Source organism: Leptosomus discolor, chromosome 20 (genome assembly GCF_034619465.1).
Source record: "Leptosomus discolor isolate bLepDis1 chromosome 20, bLepDis1.hap2, whole genome shotgun sequence".
Lineage (NCBI taxonomy): Eukaryota > Metazoa > Chordata > Aves > Leptosomiformes > Leptosomidae > Leptosomus > Leptosomus discolor.
This window is the reverse complement of record NC_141410.1, coordinates 8,948,994-8,963,462: the sequence shown is the minus strand read 5'-3', so window position 1 is coordinate 8,963,462 and position 14,469 is coordinate 8,948,994. Positions and strand designations below refer to the sequence as shown.

Sequence of the window (14,469 nt, the reverse complement as noted above, 5' to 3'; positions counted from 1 at the left end):
GACTAATTTATTGAGGTGAGGAGCGAGAAAAGCTTTCTGCTTGTGTTAAAGGAAAACAGTACAACTCTTGAAAAACTCTCGTGCTTCTGTTGTCCTTGGTCAAACGAAAAGCTTGGACAGTTTTCTGGTTCTGTTCTCTGCTGTCCTGCATCCTCACGCATTCCCAAGGTAGTGGACTCCAAATCTGTGTAAGTTAAGTCAATTCTTTCTTTCCTACGGGAGTGATGGGGAAAATGCCACTGGGTTTTTTGCAAGACTTGATCTCGGTCTCCCATAGAGATTGATTTAATTTTTTAGAAGTGGGTTTTCTAACTTAGGCAGAAAATTTCCCAGCTGTCCTTAAGAGGCTAAAAGCAAATCAATTCAAGGGCAGCCAGTTGTATTTGTCAGTCAGCCCACAGAGCACCTACAGCTGTTTTAAAGTCCAGTAGGCAACTGCGATTGGAGGCAAATTGAGAACTCCTCAGTCTTCTGACCCAGACCTGTTCAGAGCCCTATGCCAACTGAATCACTTGGCTAATAACAGGTTGGGAGAAACGTTTGACTTAATGTAAAGTTCATCACACCATGAAACCAACTAATGAATAATCCATTAGATTATGTGAGAGCAGGATCTTTTCTTTGCCTTGTTTTCCAGGTGAGGTTTATCGGTTGGCCTGTAATGGTGGTTGCATGTGAATGGCAAAATGAAGGAACAATTAAATAACCATTTGTGGTGTGTGAAATAACAGAAAACAGCTGTAAAACGGCTAGACCTTTCAGAAAATTACAGTGGGTGGGCAGGGGCTTGGAGCGCTTCCGTAGGTCCAGAAACAAAGGGAAGGTTGACTTAATTGCAGCTGTATGTCTACGAGTGTAAGAGGGAAGCTACAAACTCCCTTTGGAAGCAAATAAAGATGACAAAGATGGACTACAGTAAGCCAGTCAGGCGGTGGAGATCTAAAACGGGCTTTTGAGCAGAGGCATCCAGTGTGAGAAGTTGTGTGGAGATGCCCTGCTGTGCTCAAGGGGCCAGGACATACAGCGGGAACACTTTGGGGACAGATTTCTTCGCTGCAAACAGCAGCAAAACCCCTCAATTCCTCTTGCACATGTGGAAATAACCTGTAAGATCTGGAAGGTAGCTAGTAGCCTTTGTCAGAGCCACTGAAATGTAGCTATGACTAATGCTAATTCCATATGTTTCTAGACTGAGGTAGAAGTAGGTGGCTTTTCATGTAGCTAATTTTTTAATTAAGCCCTGGTCTCGAATGCAGCAAGGCAGGGAAGCTGGGAGCTGAGGCTCCTGTGAGGACCTCATGTGAAACGCTGACTTGCATTCTATTAAACATGATAACGATGGTCCCAGCCCGGCTTCTTGACAGTAGGTTTTGGCTCTGGATTTGGAACAGAGGAGGGATGTCACGGGACAGAGATGAAGGTCAGTGGTTCTAACTGCATCTCGGATTAAAAGGCTGAGATCGCCCAAGATGGGCGAGTCCCTCCCAGGCTGTTGGCTCAGTTCACCCCGGGCAGGTGAAGTCCTCCCTTCCAGGACAGCGACAGTGGGTAACAGCTGATGGGAGGGCTGGTATTCCTGTGCTTCCCAACGGCTGAGTTTAGCTGCTATTTCATATTTTACTGACCTGATTTTTCAGCAAGGTTCCCTTAGAGGAACTGAACTAATTGGTTCACATCAAAGTGAATTCTACCCTGAAAAGAAAAGGCCTCACGGCAGGTATAAGGGAGCATGAGGACATACAGCTCTTGACCTCTGTGTCCTAATTGGAATTAACAATCAAAGTAATGACTGGCCGTGCTGCTCCCCAGCTGGGAACGCTGCTGTCTGACAGGCTCCATTAATGTTTTGGGGAGAGCCACTCAGCCCCTGGCGATGGCAGACAGAGCGGTGAGTCGGAGCCACATCCAATTTGGGGTGAGGATTAGGCCTTTACTTAGTTGAAAGCAAAGGCTGTTCTTTTTAAAAGGCTGTATCTTTCTCTCATTAGCACTATCTCCTGCCCTGACTGCCCCCCTGCCTGCCACAGGGAGCCTTTCGGTCCTGCCAGCAGCTGTGTGCCACCGGAGGGGAGGTGGCATTGACGTCCTGACCTGCTGTGGTCTAGTTTGGCTCCCAGGGATGGTCTGATGGCTCCCAGGGATGGTCTGATGGCTGCGTGGCTGGGTTGCTGCTATAGATGCTGCCCAGGCTTAGCAGTGGCCTGAGGGAAAGAGGCATCTTAATGTAGGTTAGGAGCTGGTTTTTTGTCTTTGTGTATTGGTGAGTTATGGGCATGCTTCAACCCATGCCTGTGCCCCAGCTTTGGGGACAAGGAAGCTGTTTTTGGCAGCTGTAGGAGCACAGTGCTGCTTTGCCCTGAAGTCTTGCAAGTGGCACTGAAGAAGGGTTCCTCTGAAAGCATCCACAGAGCATTGTCTGCCTCAAGCTGCAGGCAGGTCGAGACAAATCCCTGCTTGGCCTAGAGATAATACAGCTGCTCCCCAGCAGTCGGCATCTTAACTGGTGACACTGGTAACCGTCCCTCTTCCTTGCAGATGCAGGAGTGATTGAGAGGGAGGAGAACTCACATTCTCAGAAAGAGGCTGTTGTCCAGGAACCCATGGTAAGTGATGCCGTCATCTGGATGCAACCCTCGCTCCGAATAAGCTGTCCCACTTAAGTCAATGCTTTCCCAGAAGTTTCTATAACATGCAACTCCAAACTCCTTGATTCTGGAGGGATTCAGAGAGATAACAAAGACAGGGTTTTTTTTTTTGTTTTTAGAACTGCTAGCGTGCTTGGAGAGGTGTGACTGAAGTGCTACGAGCCAGCACTTGATGCTTGCTGGTGGAGGCACCAGGCCTTCTGTCTCCCAAGGGGGTGTCCTGCCTTTTCTTGACCAGAGGCTTTTCTTGTCCAGATGCCAGATGATGCTGCAGATCCTGCCCAGGATCCCAATAACCAAGGTGAGGACGAGTTTGAGGAAGCTGAGCTGGAGAGACCTGACTTTGAAGAGAAGGTGGGAGGTTTGGAGAAGTTCAAGGAGCCCAGCGTGAAAGAAGAGTCTAAGGAGAAGCCGCTGAAGGTGACTGGCATGAGGGGCAGGGAGAGATCCCCAGCTATGAATGGGGGGAGGCAGAGAGCTTAAGGACTGAAAGGAAAACACCACGTTCCCGGGTGGATCCACAATCCCACTGCAAGGATATGGCAGGCAGGAGAAACCTCTTTGAGTGTGAATTGGTGGGTTGATCAGTACCAGAGCTTGTGCTGCAGAGGTCTGTAGCTTTTCAAGCACTTGAGAGCCCGAAACCAGACGATACTATGGGCCTACGCTCGGGGTCTGCTCAGTGCAGTCACTGCTGTTCCTGGGATGGGGGTGCAGCAGGCTCTTGGCAGCAGTGACAACACGTGAGAACTCTGCCTCCTTGTTTGCTTGCTTGCAGATGGAATCCATTTATTTTGCAAAGTGCTTCTTGCTGTCTGAAGCCAGACTCTGCATCAGGGAAATGTTCGCTTGTTTTGACAAGCAGCTGAGTGTTGCTTGCTTTAAAAAGGAGTGTTTTATCTGTCAGGCTCTAAAATCATGATTAATAGTGAGGCTTAAAAAAAAAAAAAAAAAGAAAAAAATAAACCAACCCAGGCCAATGAAATCAAAGACATGCTGGCACCAACAGAGCAACACCACCTTAAGATTAGTGAAAATGTGGAAAGAATTAGTGACATAAATACCTGACTTTCAGCTAGGGCTGTGTTGTGCTCCCTAGAGCTCTACCCTAAATAACTTGTAGATTCCCTGCAGTCCTGTGACTTGAAGCAACATTCCCCTGGCCCTGGGACCTTCCTGCTGCAGGAGAGGCCCCTCTCTCCACAGTGGAAGGAGCTGGGCAGTTGCTGCCAGCAGGTGGGAAGAGAGACTGGGTGGAGAAAGTACCAATGGAATTTGGGCTGCCTCATGGTCTGTCTGCTGCCCCCAGATTCCTGATCTGTAGCCCAGTCTTCCAGACTTGGGGCTCTAATGCAGGAGAGCTGTATCCCTGGCAGGGAATGGAAGTAGGTTGGGGCAGTGTCAACAGTGTCTGTCTCTCTGTGTTTTTCAGGATGCTGGCAGACCTGCCAAGCCCAGGGAAGACCCAGTGGATGACTATCAGGAAGATCAGGAGCAAGAAATTGTACGACACCAAGGTTCTTCCTCTTTCCCTCTCTGGTGTGATTGTTACCTGGGTATGTTGGTAGCTGGGAGCTGAGCATGGCTTGGCTTTTAGGAGACCAGATGTGAGCACTGACTTCAGTTTTGTCTCTGCCTGCTCAGTGAGGTGGGTCTCCAGAACAAACCTGGAGCTTGCTTACCTCTGCTCCCTTTTCTTTTCCCGTGTTCAGAGCACCCGTTATGCTCTGTCTCCCCGTATTTCTGTCTGCATCAATCTGCAGCAGCTGAGCTGTGAGATGTTGACCAAAGAGCAGCTGGGGTGACTTACCAGCTGTGCCGGTGCAGCTAGGGGAGATCAGTGTGTTCCTCCAAGCATCACCCTGGGTGATTATTCCTGTGGTGGGAATGTCACTGGGAGCCCTGTAGTCTGCTGCTGCACAGGTCCTGCTGGGTCTAGCCTGTGCCTCTGGAAGAGCTGGGAAGAACCACAGCTGTGCTTTGAGAAGGGTCAGTGGGTTACGGCCAGCCAGACGAACAAAAGTACGGGTAGCAGGAGAATGTGATGTCCCACTTGAGGCAAGCGCGGGAGGTGGTGTGTCGGCTGGGCCGCAGTTGCCAGGAAGCAACTTCTCCTCTGTTTGGCTGAGAACAAGTATTACTGCTGTGTCTCAGAGCCACAGGGCTGCTGTAGTCAGTGACAAGTTGGCATTGCTCTAGGAGAAAGACTGGAGGCCACCAAAGATTGAGAGCATGAGTACTAGAGAGGATCACCCTGGTGCCTTCTGGCTCACGTAGGCAGAAATGAAGGATCCTCTTCCAGTCCTGTTCATCTTCTCCTTGCCCTTTGTGAGTGGCTGCTGCTGGCTCTTTCTGCAGATTCAACATGACTGCTGAGGAACTGAGGGTTTGGGCTACCTGCTGGGAACGAAGAGGGTGGGCAGAGCAAAGCTGGTGTCGGGAGTTATCCTTGCCCTGTGTGAAGAACCTGGCCTGTAAACCGGGCAGTTGGACCTAGAAGTGCCAACGGAGGCTGTGCCGGCTGCTGCTGATCATGGGTGGGATTTGTTAGGCAGAAACGTGGTGGATGTCAGCTGTCTTCTGCTGGTGTTGCAGTGGCAGCAGGCTGAGACATTAAAATGGCGTTGTAAGGCCAAGATATTAAATCTGCTTAAAATGAACAGGCTGCTCATGGCAACGCAGGCTGCTCGCCTCTGTCTTGGCTAAGTGGCTTGCCAGTGACACCTAAAGGTCCCTGGCAGAGGTGGATTCTTCCCTGTTTTCCTGAGTTTCCTAAGCTGGGCTGGTGTGGTACCATACCATATGTATATACATGTGGTGCTATACTCAGAAGCAGCACAGTCAGGGTCTCCTTTTCTGGGCCTTGCTGATTTTTCTTATTTTTTCCCCTTCCTGGCTGTTCCCTTTGCACCCAGGAGGATCATGGAGGTGAGGTGGATGACAATGATGACCTGGAACTTGTCCAAGACCAGAAAGACCACGCAGGCGTACAGGGAGCTGATGGCAAGAAGGATGACTACTACTGAAAAAGGTGCTGAAGGCAAATGGAGTACGCTAGGAACGAGGGGACGGGAACTCCTCCTGGGAACTGGCTCCTGTATTAAACACTGCCCAGAACAGACAAAGGCAGGAGGCGGTAGCTGCCTCCGCAGGCACTGAGCAGGGTGCTGGTGGATGTGCGTCACACCTACGTGTGTGGGGCCATTGCTGCCCCTCCAGTCAGTAGCATGGAAGTGCTCTCAGACTGTAGGAACGATTTTTATCCTGCTGCTTCTCTTAGAAGCACTTTTTTGATTTATTGTGTCCTTCATCTTCTTGTTTTCCCTATCCCCTCCCAAGCTGGAGAGTTTGGGTTGGGTTTTTTTTAACCCTCTGGGCAGCAGAGGGGTGCCTGGACTTACTCGACTGATTGCTAATACAAAGGAATCTGTCTTCATAAAATATTTTGCTCAGTAGTGTTTCTTTAAAACACCTTTTGCTCCCATCAGAGTAAGGTGGAGAGGAAGTTAGCCTGCTTTTTGTCTGGAGTAATGCAAGGGTGATGGCTAACCATGAGCACCAACAGAAATGACCGTGTGCCAGCCAGTGTGTGCTTGAGCACGTGTGTGTATATGAACAACTGGATCCTCTTCCTGGTGCAGGGACCCTTCCCAGTGACTCAAGGTAGAACCCTGTGGAGTTCTCCTTTCCTTGGCTTTGAGCTGTAACTGTCCTGCCGGGCTCGGAGCCTCCCCACTCAGTGCTGGGCATCTTGTCTTGATGTTGCTGCTGCACGCTGGGTTCCTGGAGATGTGGGCTGGCCTGAGCTGGTGGCAGGGACTGCTGCACAATCACAACCCTGCAGGAACCTCCGCAGGTCTGCGGTGGATGAAGCACTTCACGGCACAGCTGCCAGTCCCTCTGAGAGGATATTATTTTTGTAGCATTTCGGTGGTGCGGATGCCCCCAGCGGGACAGGAATAGAGCCTGGGAAGGACCAAGCTATCCGCTGCTGAAAGCTTTCAAAGGCAAGCAGCAGGATGGGAGCAGACATCCATTTCTGTCACGGGTGTTGCTCAAGCTTTTGCTACCACTCGTGATGCAGCTGCAGCATCCCAGCAGAGCCGTCCCTACTCTGCCCTCCTCAGGCTATGGGCAGAATGTATCAGCACATCCCAGCCTGCATCTGCCTCTCAGACCCACCACCTCCTCCCTCCCTGTCTTCCTGACATATGCTCAGTTTTTGGCACCTCCCTCGGTGCCCTGGCTTGTCCAGGATTGCCGTGCAAGCACAAAAGGCTTGCTAAGGATGAAATTTGGTGCACAGGAGGGAGGGGGGGAAAAAAAGGAAGAGTACTCATGATGGTAGATATGAAGGAATATTTGGAGCCCAAGTAACACAATTCCATCCTGTTCAGCTTCTTTCCAGTCTCCCAATATTTGACAGGGAGCTAAGATAAAGTTTGCTCCTTCTAGAGAGGTCTGGTTTTTAATCAGCAAGTTGGGTGTTTCTGGTGTTCTGTTGATTCAATAGGTTGAAATCTGTGGCGCTTTGTGTAGTCTCCAAAACACATCTTGCCTGACCACAGACAGAAAGAAGGAATGAGTCAGCTGGAGTCCCTGGAATTTGAAATGGAGGCAGCTGAAAGGAGAATTGGTGTTGTCATGGTATCTCAAAGCCTGGGACCTGGTTTAGTCATATGAACAGGGCAGAGCTGTCACATCTCCTCCCTTTGTGCAAGACCCATGCAGCTGAGCTGTCTCCTGCTTTCTCATCGCCACGTTGGAAGTCCTGCACTGGGGGACCTCGCTCATCAAACGCAGCTTGTGGCTGAATGTCACGACCTGACAAAAGATCAGAGGGGAGATCTTTGTTCCCTATTTGAATCAGTCGTGCTTCTTTTAATCCCTTGTTTTGGGGCGTATTTTTTAGACACTTGGAAAAAGTGTCTAGACACTTGGAAAACTATTTATCTCCAAATAAGCTTGGTTGTCTTCATTCAGACAGTGGTGATTTCTTTTTTTCTTCTACTTTCTAATGGAGCTTGAAATTACCACCTCATAGGGCTTTCTGGTTCTTTGGTTTTATGCTGCTTGTGTTTCTTACCAGCCCGTTCAGCTGGGCAAGTCAAACTCTGGAGTACCTTGGAGCAGTTCATGTGGTTGGCTCTCTGCTTGCTGTGTGTGGAAGCAGCAAGAACTCTGCTTTTCCAGATGCTGCCCTTCCTAGAGCTGGATGGTACTGCTGGCTATTACAGAGTCCTGTGGAATCATTGTTAGGACCTCACAGACCTGAGCTGCTGCTTGCTGAAGCTGGGGAGGGTGTACTTGTTCACCGAGACCATGAAGAGCCTCATTGCAACAGTTTTGACCTGTATGTCCCAAAACCATGTGAGAATACAGAACTCCTCCCAAGCGAGTACTGATGATTCTAGCTTTTGGGAGGACGTGGGTTGAGAGAGCTATTGGCTACCGAGTTCTATCTGCAGCCACGTCCAAGCACCCTATCTCAGCTAAGTTCGAGTCAAAGGCAGAGCACCCCAGCCACAGTCATGTAGAGCTGTTGTCGGCAGCGGTTCAGCTGCAACCCACCGCTCAAGATGACAAGAGCTTTTTCAGGCCTGGAAAGGAGCGTTCAGTCAGCAGAGCATTCTCTGGATACTGCTTTTCTTTTTCTCACAGCTTTCTCCTGGATCAGAAATCCAGGAATGGTCCAGCTCCTATTTAAATCATTCAATTTGAGAGCTTCAGCAAAAAAACCCAATTTCTAAGTGGTTTTTCTGATCCCCCATTTTGTATCACTCCCTAGAATAGCCTGCTTTAAGCGTGGAGGTGTCCAGGCCTCAGTGTGCGCACAGACCTCCAGAGATGACAAATGCTGCTCGAGGGGCTCTCTACTCATCATACAGCTTGGGGTCTTCGTGGGCAGAACAAGCAAAGGTGCCCGAGGCTGTTCCAGGGAGTCCAGGAAAAGGTCCATTAGCCAAGCGCCGTAGCTGCTTCTGTAGTCCACTAAGGAGCCCACTGCAAAACTGTAACGGGACTGAAGATACCCAAAATGTCTCGAAATGGTTAGTGCTTTTATCTTGCCAACCTTGCTGTATGATGCAATACTGCTCAGCCTCCGCTGGCTGCTACAAATAGCACGTGCAGAATAGATGAGCTGGAGTTGCAGTCATCAGTTCAGATGCGCCCTAATCAAAAATCCCTCTGATTCTTAGCTGGGCTGGTAAGATGTCATCGTTTGACAGCTCAAGGGCGGGAGCAGCGACCAACACGATCTGTGGCACGAGCTTCAAACCTGCACACCCAAGCTGCCCCAGGGAGAGGTGTAGTACAGCTCTCTGTCCGCTGGATTTCATTCACTCCTCTTCCGTGCTTCTCTGAGCCTGTGACTGTCAGAACACTGAGGTTCAGACCTTACTGGAAATGAATCAAGTGCTGGAAATAGAACCCCAGTGGGGGTGAGACTGTGTGCTGATTCAGACCGCAGGAGCTATCTAAATTAGGAGGCAAATTCTCTGCTTTTGCATGTCCAGGATGAGTAATCCTCAAAGTTATGACTCGGAGGGAACTGTAGCAACTCAGCCCTAAATGCAAAGCTCCCTGCTAGCAGGATGCTTTACCAGCCATATGTTGCATGCTGCCCTTAGCTGAGAGCTAAGCATCTCTGCTCTAGGGATTGTCTGCTCTGGCTGTATCCAAGGCTAAAATTAGCAGAGTGTTGCATAAATTGTTAGCTGTGGGCGGTTAGTGCTTCCTCGTCTGGCCTAGAGCAAGTTGCCCCCATTTTAATACCAGTTCACGGTTTCCTCTGATGGGAGATGAAAGAGGAGATGATAAACCCGGTGGAGGAGAACCAGCAAAGCAGAAAACCTGTGGTGTTGGGTCTGGCTGAAGGCCTATAGAGCAATATGGGATGTTGCCGATTCTGATATGCTGCCTGGAGGTTCACTGCTTAAAGCAAATAACAATGTTTTGCCTGAGTGGTGAACTGTTGAAGCAGTACGCATGAGAAGCCCAGGCGGAGTTTTATTGTGGACCGGGGCACAGAAGAAGGTCTTGGGAAACAGCTGGGTTACTAAGAGAGCAGACAATGAGGGAAAGTATTCATCTGAAGCCAGTGCTGGCAGACTGACCAAGCCAAAGCATGTGGTTTTGCTTGTCTCTTGCATAAATAATTGTCTTTTGCTTAGAGACACGGTGCAGGGCCAAAGGACGCAGTGCAGGGTAAGGTGTAGTTAACCTGTAGTGCTGTTACAGCTTTTTTTTTTTTGATGGGTTGCTCTTTATTTTCGTTTGGATTCCAGCAAGATGATGTAGATTAGATTTCTGTGAACAAACGTATTTTCAGGGTTCACACGCTATCAAACTATAAAGTGGTTTTGCCACATCTTTAGCCAGATGATGAGAATTAATAGTACATTCTGTGCCCTTACAAACAAGGATGAGGAAAACATATGCCTATCAATTAGTTAAATGAAATCTCTGTTTAATGAAGCCTACTTCTCTGTAATCCAATTCTTACTTGGAAACCTGTTCAGGATTATTAGGCTCATTCATTTACATGGCATTTTTTAGGGGCTAAAATGTGACAATCTAATAGGAGCTTAATGAGATGTTTTCTCTAAGACAGCTGAAATAGTTGGAGGAGAAAATGCCCTAAACCCTTGTACACCGTAGGTGTGAACTGTCTGCACATCCCCAAACCAAGACTGTTCTCTCACTTGCACTCTGTGATTCTGTAATGAGTTTGGGCTGGAAAGGACCTCTAAAGGCCATCTGGTCCAACCCCTTGTAGTGAGCAGGGACATCTTTAGCCAGATCAGGTTGCTCAGAGCCCCATCCAACCTGACCCTGAATGTTTCCAGGGATGGGGCTTCTACCACCTCTCTGGGCAGCCTGTGCCAGTGTTTCACCACCCTTTGTTGTAAAAAATATCCTCTTTATATCCAGCCTAAACCTGCCCTCCTTTAGTTTAAAACCAGTACTCCTTGTCCTATCGATAAGCTAAGAGACTCAGGGGAGTTTATCTGCAGGAAACAGGCTGGCATTGCTCTGGTGCAACAGATGCAACTCACCCGAGGTAAGTTAAGCCCCCCTAGACCAAAGCATTTAAGGTAGGTGGAGAGTGCCAGTTGTGAAAAGATGAGGTAGGCGTAAGTGTCACTGGCAGGGGTCGGTGTGTTCTGTACCTTTACATTCACGTGCCTGGAGAAAATCTGGGAATCCAAGGAGTGTGTGTTTATCCAGGTGCCTTGTTACACGGAAGACTGCAGCTCCAGCACAAGGGCACAGCTACAAGCCAAAAGCTCTGAGGGCGACAGGGATGGCACAAGGATATGCTCGACAGCTTTTGTGCTCATTCAGGGTAGTTCACTGTTGTGTTCAACAGCAAACCTGTTCCAGCCCATTATCACAGAACCAGTTACGCTGAGCATAGCATGCAAACAGCTAAACGGCAGTACGCTACTGCCTTGCGCGGGTTCTTGCACCCAAAGGGAAGAATAGGATTATTCCAATTCCTGGTCATCTTGGCAGTCATTCTGGGAAAGGCATTTAGGAGCCATGAAACAAGGTATCTCTGCTTAGCTCGTTCTTCCCTCTTCTACAACTCCAAAAGCAAGTACGGAATTCAGTGCAGAGCTAAGGGATGGCAGCACATGCAACCCCCTGTCTTCGCTGCTGTGCCAACCATTTTCCTTTCCTGTACCAAACTCCAGACCCTTCTGTTGGATCTCTCAACAGAAGAACTCAAAGCATGTTGCACATCGTAAGCAACATCAGAAGCTGGTGCCAGATCTCTTCCCTGATTGCTGAAACAAGGACAGCTCTGGAGCGCAGCCTGCTCTCAACAGGGGTTAGGAGAACTGTACAAAGTCTAAGGTGGCAAAACCTGCTTCGTTTGGCTCCAGCCACCTCCTGAACACCCCCACAGTTCTTGGGAAGGGCTGTCAGATCTTTAGATTTGCATCCTAGCTGGAACTTCCCCAGGTAAGTTTGCCTCAGCCACCAAGAAGTGCCTTCAGCACCGCAGCACCTCCTGTTGTTCTGGGATAACCAAGTGTTTTCTGAGGAGAGCAGCCATTACTACAACTCTAGCATCCTCTTCTATGCTGATCCTAGTTTTTCATTGATTCCTATTGATACCTTTTGGTATCAGAAGAGATTTCTAGCAACTTCCTAGCGGCTAGCAGACGCCCTCCCCCCCAAGTGTTAAATTTGGTTAAAAATTAGGTGTGGAAATAACTGAAGAGATAATATTTGGTGTTGTTAAATTATGTTTAAAGATTTCCTTAAGAAACCATAGACTTTAAAAAGGCAAGTCTTTCAGACAGGAAAAGGTGTCCTGATATGAGACTATTTGGTCATGTTGATGTTCAATACACCAGAAACAAAACTATTTGAACAAATTCCACATCGCTGCACATCACCCTTTGCATATATTTGAGTAACACCTTCAATGAAGTCCAAGGTGTATGACTGGGGTTTGGGTTTTTTTTGTTTGTTTAAATAAGCTTCAGAATCTTATTTTTGTTATATTTAAAATATAAGACAATAAATGCTTTTAAAGAGTAGTAATCTGTACATCTTGTATTTCCAAATAGGTAACAGAGTGAAAAACAGCACCAATGTGTTTAGGTACATTTCTGATGTTTTTAACCATGTAATCTGATAATTGTTCTACTTTACAAGTTAAATGTAGACAAATGCTTAAGTTTTGTGATAAAAACGGGGACAGGACACTGTGTAAAACCTGATCAAAACACAAACCAACCCAAACTCCCCAATTTTTTTCTGGAATGAAATCTGAGACTCAGAAGACAGGGCTTAGGGCAGCTTTTACCACTTCAACTGTTCAAATAACCTTCAAACATTGGTTAGGCTAAATAGGCATTTTTATTATTGTTTCATGAGAGAGCCCTTGTTTCCACCTGTAGACAAGTCTAGAGTGGAAATCCTTCAAGGTTGTGCAGAAGGCACTATGGTGCGATGCTAGGAGGGAGCACTGCTCTGCCTCCTTCAGCCCTCTTCCATGCTGTAAAATAAACAGCTGCCTCCATCAAAGGGGTGGATCGGGGGTTGGTCCTGCTGTAGAGGGGGGGAAAATGGCTTTGTTAGAAGACAGGAGCATCTTTTTCCTTTGGTCTCGGGACTAGCGCGCACCGAAGACCCGCAGCTTTATCTCTGCTACCCGCTGACCTCCTGGGGGCTCCTGGCTTTCTCCCCCTGTTCCCTCCTCGCCGAGTTTCTCCCAATCTCCGGTCCCAAGGGGGTTAAAGCAGACTGGGTCTGCAGAAAACAACCATTACAAAAATCCACCGAACGCCCATTTCTTGGCACAAGCTTTGAAGGGGACCTCTCTCAACTTTCCACAACCCTCCCCTGGACCAAACCTCTGCTGGTTGTGAGCCCCCGGGGGCACAGGCACCCCTCACCCCCCCCCCCCGCTGATGTCCGGCATCTCCGAGCATCGCATGAACCCGCTCCCTTGGGGACGCCGCTCCCCCGGGGGACACCCCGGAGCGGCGGCTGAGCGGCACCGGTGGGGTGCGGGGGGGGGGGGGGGGGGGGGCTGAGCCGACCCCCTGCCGGCCCTTACGGGGGGACCGCCCGCCGTGGGGGGGGGATGGGGTGCGGGGACACACACCCCCCCCTCCCCCGCAGGCCAGGCACGGCGGGGTCGGTCCCGCCCGCCGTCGGTCCGGAGCCGGTTGCGCTGCCCGGCGCGGCGGGTGCTCCGCAGCCCAGCGAGAGTTAACGGCGGAGCCGCCTCTCCATTGGCGGCCGGCGGGAGCGGCTGCGGAGAACCGCGTTTATAACGGGCGCCCGGGACGCCGCAGCCCTCCGCCGGTACCGCGGCTCGGCTCCATGCCGAGGCGGCCGGTATGCCCAGCCTGCTGCCGCCCTTCCTCGCCCTGCTCTGCTTCGGGGCGCCGCCGCCCGCCACCGCGGGCCGGGCAGGACGCGGAGCCGAAGCGGCGGCGGCGGTGGTGGCGGAGGAGGAGCAGCAGCAGCAGCAGCAGCAGCAGCCGCCGCCGTGGTGCCCCTACAAGGTGGGGGCCGAGGGCTCGGCGGCGGGCGGGCGGCTTTGCTTCCGCACGCCGGTGCGCGGTTTCCAGTGCTCGGCGCGGTCCTGCCGCGCCCACCGCTCGCCGGGCGGCGCCTTGGTGGCCAACGTGCTGCGCAACGGCAGCGTGCTGCTGCAGTGGGGGCTGCTGCAGTGGGGGCCGCCGCGCCCCGCCGCCGCCGCCGCCGCCGCCGCCGGCCTGCGCGGCTTCGCCCTCAACTGCTCCTGGGACGGCACCTACACGCGTTTCCCCTGCGACAGCGTCGAGCTGGGGGCCGCCTGTCGCGACTACCTGCTGCCGGAGGCGCACGGCAGCGTGCGCTACCGCCTCTGCCTGCAGCCGCGCTACGCCCCGCCGCGCCCCGCGCCGCCCGCCCAGTGCGTGGAGTTCCGCGTGGAGCCGGCCGCCATGCGGGAGATCGTCGTCGCCATGACGGCCGTGGGGGGCTCCATCTGCGTCATGCTCGTCTTCATCTGCCTCCTCGTGGCCTACATCACCGAGAACCTCATGAGCCCGGCCCTCGCCGGGGCCTCGGGTTCCGCCGCGCCGCGCCGCGCTTAGTCTTCAGAGCCGACCGACGCCCCCCCCCCCCCCTCCCCGGGACCCGCTGCCGTCCCCCTCCGAACCCGCTGCGCCCCCCTCCGGACCCGCTGCTGCCCCCCTCAGGGCCCCTTGTCGTCCCCCCGGGCCCGCCGACCCCCCCCTCCCCGGCCCGCTGCCACCATCCCCGGGCGCTCCGGTGGCCGGGCCGGGGTTGCCGCGTCCGCCGGCGG

General features: G+C 51.4%; 2 protein-coding genes across 5 annotated transcripts in view; both read left to right on the top strand.

Annotated features, from left to right (window-relative positions):
* LOC104352542 (uncharacterized) overlaps positions 1-5,671 on the top strand; it is a 33,738-nt gene extending 28,067 nt beyond the window's left edge. The window contains exons 11-14 of one of the 2 annotated variants that reach the window (XM_086476229.1): positions 2,536-2,603; positions 2,901-3,065; positions 4,078-4,149; positions 5,561-5,671. In XM_086476229.1, coding sequence (XP_086332355.1) covers positions 2,536-2,603; positions 2,901-3,065; positions 4,078-4,149; positions 5,561-5,671 — 416 coding nt within the window. Of the gene's footprint in view, positions 1-2,535; positions 2,604-2,900; positions 3,073-4,075; positions 4,150-5,560 lie in introns of both variants that reach the window. The other variant, XM_086476230.1, reaches the window with a different exon arrangement.
* A 7,842-nt stretch (positions 5,672-13,513) lies between these two features.
* Positions 13,514-14,257, top strand: FNDC10 (fibronectin type III domain containing 10). Of its 3 annotated transcripts, none has more exons than XM_086476269.1 (2): positions 13,514-13,612; positions 13,658-14,257. In XM_086476269.1, the coding sequence occupies exons 1-2, from the start codon at positions 13,514-13,516 to the stop codon at positions 14,255-14,257; spliced, it is 699 nt and encodes a 232-aa protein (XP_086332395.1). The 3 variants fall into 3 exon arrangements, with proteins under 3 accessions (XP_086332395.1, XP_086332394.1, XP_086332393.1); XM_086476268.1 differs by having other exon boundaries at positions 13,514-13,615; XM_086476267.1 differs by having other exon boundaries at positions 13,514-13,618; positions 13,655-14,257.
* Positions 14,258-14,469: the final 212 nt, after the last annotated feature.